Genomic DNA, 8,354 nt, shown 5'->3' with positions numbered 1-8,354 from the left:
ACACACTTAAACTGTAGCCGACCTAGGCTTATAAGAGGCCTAATGCTATTACAACAATGACTACTTTCATAATATATCCATAAAATACATCACTTGGGACTTTATGCTAACTTGCTACCACATGCTCTTGAAGCGAAAATCACCATAAGTATTACATCTGACCATTACGGGCGCCCGTCCAAGTTGTAGATTTGGACATCATTGCTTCATATCTTAAATGCATGACCTTTTTGTGTATCTCCCTTGACCCCTTGATGTAAGATAATGGAAGTAGATATTTTTAACCCTAGAAATGGGTTAACAATTAGTCAAGACCGATTCAATCATTAATGAACCTTCTAACCCACCAATTTTCATAATTCGGCCAGTTGGAAGCCCTGCCAAGGACACCACATGGCCCAACTAGGACATTTGATGCTAGATATATACCTAGTAAATAATTATTCCATAGGCATACAAACCATCACTACACACATGTTCATCAGGCATAAGTACTCTAGGAAAAGGCTTGAGATACACCTCCAAGTTCGCCACCTTTACTTGCCTGGTGTACAAGGAGAATAAGCATGATATGGCCTTTCTTGATTGCCACCCATGGAGGGAGGTTGTAATTCACCAATACAATAGGCCAAGTAGACTATGATGTGGACTTGAATCCAAATGGGTTAACACCATCCCCATTCCCAAGCCAAGAGGTAAGTGACGGGTCTCATCTTTAAACTCTAGGGCCGTTGATGCTCCACATGTTACCACGCTGGTGAATTAGCTAACAACCCTGATGATGCCATCGATTGAGCGACGAGTTGCATGCCATGTCATGAGTTCTACAACTCCCTTATATTTAAACATGTGTTGGTGAATGCGAGGCATGATAGGGAAGTGTCTCAACACCTTTTGAGGAATTTTGTCTCCTTGCAAATCATCTCTACATCAGCTCTCTCCACATTGTAGACATTGTGTTGCATATTTATTAACCCCTCTAAATAGCATGCAATCATTGGGATATGGTATATTTTTCTATAATCCATACCTAGAATAGATAAATTTACGAGAGCCATCTCGTGAGTCCAGAAATAGATTTTGAGGGGAAAGAATCTCCTTGAGAAGCCTACAACATAACATAAGAACTCATATGTCAAAATATCTACAAGGAGAGTATATAAAACAAGAGATATTTTCTATTTAGGAGAACATAATGATTGGATATTACCTAAGAAGACTTGTGACACTTACCTAATTACTTATGCAAGTTCTACCTTTATTGCACCCTTTGGTGTCGGGTTTAGGTTTAGTTTAGGCTCTATGCATAGGCTCTATGCATAGAGCTCCATGCAAGTTCTACCTTTATTGCACCTTGGGTGCCGGGTTTAGGTTTAGTTTAGGCTCTATGCATAGTCTCTATGCGTAGGCTCTATGCAAGGGCACTATGCGTAGGCTTTATGCGTAGGCTCTATGCATAGGCTCCATGTGTAGGCTCTATTTCCATTCTTTATGCATAGGACCTATGCATGGGCTCTATCATAGAATCTATGCATAGAGATCTATGCGTAGTCTCTATGCTAGGCTCTATGCCCATGCTTTATCCATAGAGTCTATGCATGGGCTGTATGTGTAGGATCTATGCATAGCTTTATGCATAGGCTCTATGCATAGAGCTTTATGCATAAGGCTCTATGCGTTGGCTCTATGCATAAGCTCCATGCATAAAGTCTTTATGAATATCTATTTATGAATGTTTTATGCTTTGAGCAATTGACTCTTATGCATATATTTGGGTTGGGGTTATATGTATACGCGATGTCGATCAATCCATCTGCGCAGCAAGAGACCCAGATGTCACGAACCTGGTCACAATATCATCAACCAATGATATGGACAGCATGCATGGACTCAGTTCTCACAGACACACGTATGGTTTGACATCCCTTTTCACATACATAGAATTTATCCTTTATGCATTTTGTAAGTCAATTCATTTAATCTTATATGCAAGCCAACATACCATCAGGGAAATTGTCTCCATATGGGTAATATACCCCATATGGCTAGTTGTCTCCATGGGGACAGTCCACTCCTTTGATAGGTGCAAGTCTGAGTGGTGCAGGTCCATATCATGGTATGGTTGTGATGAGCCTACACTGCCAACGTCGACTAGACCCACCCCTACTCCCTCACATCCATCTTCACCAGACATCATAGGGAGTCTAGGGGAGGGTGCTTTTGCTTTGGCAACAGCAGCACCACTAGGTCTCCTGATTCATCTCCCTAACAACCGGGGGGGGGAGGGGGGGGGGGAGGGGGGGGGGGTTCTTGATTTGCTCATTTTGAGCCATCCCCATTAAAAAAATTTGCAAAGGCAAGTTGTTGGGCATGACCCAACAACCTCCCTAAGTACGATTATGGATATAGAGTGCCCCATCTGCATTTGTGGGCTTGGATACGTACGTTAGGTGTACACTTGAACGAGTCAGTTTTGGGGACTCAAGCAAACGAGGTAAGAAGCTAGTAAGTCCTTCTCTTCTCTATATGTAATTGTCTTTTATTGTTTTATACTTACCTTACTCTTGTTTGCATATGTATGTAGGATGAAGAGAAAGAGGAAGAGGAAGATTCAAACTACAAGCGTGAAATGGGTTCTTGATCTGCTCATTTTAAGCCACCCCCAAGGAGAGTCATCCCACCATTTGATCCATGAACACTACCATACAATGTGGATGTCAATGGTGCCCTTGTGAACGGATGCACGAGGGAAGCAAGTCATCAACCGAATGTATGTACTTGCTAACCTGGAGTTCACAAACTGCTTTAAGTGGAAAGCCCACAGAAAGCTTCAAAACATAGATTTCAACATTTTGATGTTTACCCTGACATGATAGAATCCCCCCCCCCCCCCCTAACAACTGACTTCGTTGAACCTTAGTAAGTTCCACAGAAAGCTTCCCACGATTACAGGTCCAAAATCAATAACATGAAAATTAAACGAAAGTTCATGGCTAATTATGTGTTAACACCCACAACCGACACCTTGAGAGTAGCTGAAAACAACTAAGGTTAGACAGCACGCACATGTAAAAAACACTCCCATGTTATACCAAATACTCTTGATGCTAAAAAATACATGTCCTCAACAAGATATAACAATATGGGTTGTAATTGCCACAGAACTTCACCAACTTCATGCCAGACTCCTAGAACTTAATGTCAATGCTGAACAGAATGATGCTTTTTATGTTAATGTTTTTTACTGAATTGGTAACAGGAGAAGTTTCGTAACCTTTAAGGTTAAGAGACAGGAGTTGCAGATACACACAAATGTCTAGTTTCGTAACCTTTAAAGTTAAGAGACAGGAGTTGCCCACAACCAACAGATACACACAAATGTCTAGTATACAACAGGAATCTATTGAGCTCCAATGATGCAAACAGTCGTTGATTTGCAACTACAACAGCAAAAATGAGGGCTGATATCTCAATGGCCAGGATGATAGCTGCCTGTGGAAAGGAAGGTACAACTACAGGTGGGTCCATTTTTCCATGTAATGTATACCGTGCAGGGTCAAAAAGGCTGATGCCATACATCATCACTGATAGATCTGCATAGTATGCAAGCAATCATGGTACTGTGCAATGGCGCCCACCATTGGCAAGTACAAGTCACATTTTGGCAAGTTGCTACATACAATAACCGAAGCATTCAAAGAAGCCACCTCTGGACTTGCCCGAGGCATCAGGGTTGCTGTCATCGACAACCCCGTCTTGTCGCTTTTCTCTAGTGGAGCTGCTGCTTGACATCTCTTTTGGGACCGGCATACTTTTTGAGACCATCTGCATCTGGGGAGCAGACTGCTCTGGTGCTGGGAGAGTTGACAAGAAAGCATTCAACATACGTACCACCTGAGCAAAGTTTGGCCGGACATTTGGGTCCTCAGCCCAGCAAGACTGCAGGATGAATATCAGCTCGTCTGGAAGGTTCAAGTTTTCAGAAAGGCTTGGTCGTGTTCCCTGAAAAGATGCAAGTCAAATAATAATCTGACAAGAAGTAATTCTTCTTCTTTGAGGTTCGAGTAGCATACCTTAAAAGCTGCTGCGTAAGCTGCCTGCAAATTGGACATGCCCTCAAAGGGCATACGATTCGTGAGGAGCTCCCACAGAACAATTGAGAAACTATACACGTCCACCTTGTGATTATAATGCTTTTTTTCGCCGTTTCTTAGCGTGACAGTGCTGTACAGCTGCATCATAAGCAAAATAATAACAGTGTGTGCTCAGATACCCGTAAAATGCTATTCAGAAGAGCATGTTTTCAAAGGCTGCATGCTGCATACCTCGGGGGCCATCCACCTGTAGGTTCCTGTCTCTGCTGTCATCATCTCCGTCAATGTCTCCTCTCTTGCCAATCCAAAATCAACAAGTTTTACTGTCTTCTGGTCAGCTGTCAGTAAAAGGTTATCTGCATTCAATCAAAAAACGGCTTTACCTTGATCAATGTCTTATCAGTTGGTTACATACTTTTGAGTCCTGTCGTAAGCTCCAAATTCAAATCTCTCTCTCAAACAAAACACATCTTGATATGACTAGCTCTTAACACGTTACTAATCCAAGGGTGAAGTAAGAATGGGGGCAGATTGTATTAGAAGCCAAGACCTGATTTAATAAATTGGCCCAGATGTTAGTATTGTTGGGCCTGGACAGTGACCCCGTCATCCATGTCATGTGCAGCAGGCACACTCGGGTGCACCATGCCACATGACCTTGTACAGAAGTGCACCGTTACCTTTGCCCTAATGTGCATGTAACCGACTGAGATGATTTTTTGTCCAGACAGCTTATTAGACTAAGTACCGGACGCCGGACACATAGGTGGACCAGTTTGCAGGCCATGCAGGATGCTGGACAGCACAAGATCATATGCCAGGCATCATGGGCTTTGTCCGGGTAGTTTGCACCCAATTGGACAGGCCAAACAGCACGGGCAGGAGGCACAAGAGAGCCGACAGCATAGTTACAAAAACTTGAAGAACAAACGAAAAGGCATGCCACAAGCCTAACATTTGCACTTGCATGGAAAATCCACATGGCATACCACCACCAAGGATACAAAAATGTTCTAAAACAAGAAAGCATGACAAAAAAAAGAAGAAGAAACCAGGCAGAAACAACATGCCTGGTTTTAGGTCACGATGGATGATGCCATAGTTGTGAAGGCAGCCCATTGCTTCAGCGATGTCTAAAGCAAACTTGATGGCCACACGATGATCCAACTGTTTTGGCCTCAAGCTCATCAAGTATTTCCTTAAGGATCCTCCCTGGAGCAATTCTGTTACTACAACCATTATTGTTGGCTCCTTGCATGCTCCAATGAACTGCCCAAACAAGTCAAGTCAGATGAGCAGATCAGCACAAAAACTGTGTCCATGCGTAAGTGCATGTGCAGCATAACGAAGTGATGCATACCTTCACTAGATTCTTGTGTTGAACCCTGCTAAGCAATGAAACCTCCCTGGCAAACCTGTTCTCTCGCTTCGCCACTTCTTCAGGTGTACCACCAGTCTGCACTAACTTCAAAGCCACACTCTGGTCACAATACCTGGAAAAGGATGACAGGAGGGTTAGTTATAAAGGTCACTAAGCCCTACAGAAAGGGAAATTATTGTGTGTACTTTGAAGCATAAAACCAATTCAGGATGCCCCAACTGAACTGTCTTTCAATATACTAGGGGTAACTACACACAGTGAGAACCAGTCTAATGAGTAAGCTCTGATGTGTAAGCAACTCCAGTGCAAAAGCCATGGGTGCCTGCTACACTGCAGCATTTTGACAAAAATTCAAGCTTGCCAAGAAGATGTGCATAACAAAAGTACTAAAGCAGAAAGACACAACTCACTTGCCCTCGTAGACTTTGCCGTGCCCGCCCTCACCAATCCTTGGGCCCACAAAGAGGAGCTTGGGATCGATAAGCCATCTGTCATCCATGCAGAACTCACGGGCGGGACTCTGTCCCAACCCAGGGCTGTGCACAAAGTTGGGGCTCCCCATGCTGCTGCCGTACATTCCTTCTCTCATTCCAGCATCTCTGAGAGACTCTGGGAGAACCCGAGCACCCTTAATTACCTCTTTCCTTGCAAAGTGCACTCCTTCACCTGTTGGATTCATGTTCTGGCCTTCACCAAGGAGCCCTCCTAGGGCCGAATCAAGTTCATCGCAATGGCTTCGGCTCTTTCTTTCTCTGGAAGCTACTCTTCTGTAGGAATTAGGCTTAGGTTTAGGGTGAGTGTTACACTAGGGCGACCTGTTTCTTGTAGTAGTTGAAATTAGGGTTAAGAGTGAGCTTCTCCTATCTTTTGCCAGGGGGTGAGAATTAGGGTTTTTCTGCCTGTTTCTTCTGGTTGCCCATCTCCCGTTAGGGTTTGACGTGAATGTTAAGAGTAAGTCGGGATGTTAGGGTTGGGGTTAGGATTAAAAATTAGAATGGAGAGGCCCTTCGTCTGATGTTTTCAAAGTCAGTAAAGCGAGGTAGACCTCTGCAAATTTCGAAGATCTACAGTGCTAGAAGAACCGCCATAGCTGGTTTCTGCATCAATATGCTCTCTCTCTCTCTCTCTCTCTCTCTCTCTCGTAGCAGAACAATCATGGACTGAGCTCAGTCACAATGGCCCATCCCTCTGCTCTTTGAAAACTGGACGCCAATCCCCGTTCACCAAGCTGGGAAAAGCTGCAAAAACAAAAGCTCACATATTCATGGACCCTCTTGAAAATCTCACCGATCTCTCTCTCTCTCTCTCTCTCTCTCTCTCGCGTTACTCACAGGGTCTCACCATGTCCACAGAATGGCGCGGATAGAACTTGCAGCAAAGAAAGAATGATCGAGAAAAAGGGAAACCCAGCATTGACTCTGCATTTCTGCACAAGGAAAGCAACATGGCAGTCTGGAGACCCCATCCATCCATCCATGCTCCCATGCCTCTTCAGCCCCTTTTCACACCTTGTGAGTCTCTTCCTAACCATTGCAATCCCAAAATCTTGGAATAAAAACCCAAGACGTGGGAACAAGCCTTGTCTATTGTACAGGACCCCAACTTGTTTCACACTAGATCTACACAAGTAAAGGAGTTCCTTTCTGCCCCCCTCACTTTTGCTTAAACTCCATTAAACAGGTTTCGCGAGTCTGCATCCATAAAGTAAAGTTCCTATTAGCGAGATTCGACAAGTTCTACCAAGCAGGCATCCACTACTGGCTTTGACCCCAACACATCACTACTATTCATGCTAAAACCGTTTTTCTCCAGAGATTGTAAAACTTGTAAGCTCAAAATTTTACTATTTAAAAAAGGTAGCAGATTTTGAGCTAAATTATAACTATAATGCAATAAATTATATGTTTTGAAATTAAGAGGATGTATGTAGGTTCTTTTGTGTGGAAACAACCTCTTAAGACGATCTTATGTAAGTAATGATGTATGTAGGTGACACCTCTTATGGACATAGCAGCATAGTTTAACATGTAGCATATGTGGTGGCAGCATATGTATGCATCTTGTCAAAGGGGCCCTCTCCTATAAAAGGACCAAATATCATAATACAAGTATGCTTTCCACTACTCTTGTGTACTTCCCTTTAATCCCCAATTAATCATTTGCTTAATGTGCTGATTATCCTGCTTGTCACCATCACTATCTCTTTCCCATTAGTTGTACCCTTGCCCTCTCTGCACCACGAGGACCAACAAGGAAGCCAATTTACAACCAATAAATACCAAAGTCACAATTCTAACTAATGCTAGGGCAAGTCCTCGATAAATGAATAGGTTATCATTCACTCTTTGTGTGAAATTTTGCATTAAAATGGGGGTTGATGACAATATCCCACATCCCTAGCAAAAGTTGGAACCCTAAGAACATGAGAATAGCACTAATTTATGTTTTTGCCAACTTCTTGGCCCCAAATGTGCAAGCCCTAAGAGCAATGACAAAAACCAAGGAGAATTGGCACTACTAAATTTAAAGGAAGAGATGATGACTGCATATCATGTCGATGCCCCTTTACTAGTTATGGCAATGCATGTTTACGGTTGTAAAGGATACTACTTCTTGGCTTTCTTGTATTTTCAATTCAAATCTTATTGAATTTTTCCATCAACTCAAGTTTGAATCTGTGTCCTTTAACTTCAAAAGTCTTAATGTAGCATCAACATGCATAGGCATCAATTTGTGTCATTTAACCTCAAAAGACTTACATGAATTTTTGTCCTTTAACCTCAAAAGTCTTAATTTATCATCAACACATTGCTTAAGCATTAATTTGAGCACTCTCCACCAGATAATCTAGGGCCAATGTTGTCTCTAATGACAAGAAG

At 42.8% G+C, this 8,354-nt stretch overlaps 1 protein-coding gene across 2 annotated transcripts; it reads right to left on the bottom strand.

Moving 5' to 3' along the window:
• Nucleotides 1-3,223: 3,223 nt before the first annotated feature.
• On the bottom strand, nt 3,224-6,961 carry LOC147637451 (serine/threonine-protein kinase STY13-like). Of its 2 annotated transcripts, XM_086799240.1 has the most exons (7): nt 6,817-6,942; nt 5,886-6,713; nt 5,455-5,587; nt 5,165-5,363; nt 4,326-4,450; nt 4,074-4,232; nt 3,224-4,002 (listed from the first exon to the last, which is right to left on the bottom strand). In XM_086799240.1, the coding sequence occupies exons 2-7, from the start codon at nt 6,152-6,154 to the stop codon at nt 3,673-3,675; spliced, it is 1,215 nt and encodes a 404-aa protein (XP_086655366.1). In that variant the 5' UTR covers nt 6,155-6,713; nt 6,817-6,942; the 3' UTR covers nt 3,224-3,672. The 2 variants fall into 2 exon arrangements, with proteins under 2 accessions (XP_086655366.1, XP_086655365.1); XM_086799239.1 differs by having other exon boundaries at nt 5,886-6,961.
• Nucleotides 6,962-8,354: the final 1,393 nt, after the last annotated feature.

The sequence above is a fragment of the Cibotium barometz genome, chromosome 6 (assembly GCF_041138505.1).
Source record: "Cibotium barometz isolate CiBa-2024 chromosome 6, ASM4113850v1, whole genome shotgun sequence".
Lineage (NCBI taxonomy): Eukaryota > Viridiplantae > Streptophyta > Polypodiopsida > Cyatheales > Cibotiaceae > Cibotium > Cibotium barometz.
This window is presented reverse-complemented; position numbering and strand designations above follow the sequence as displayed.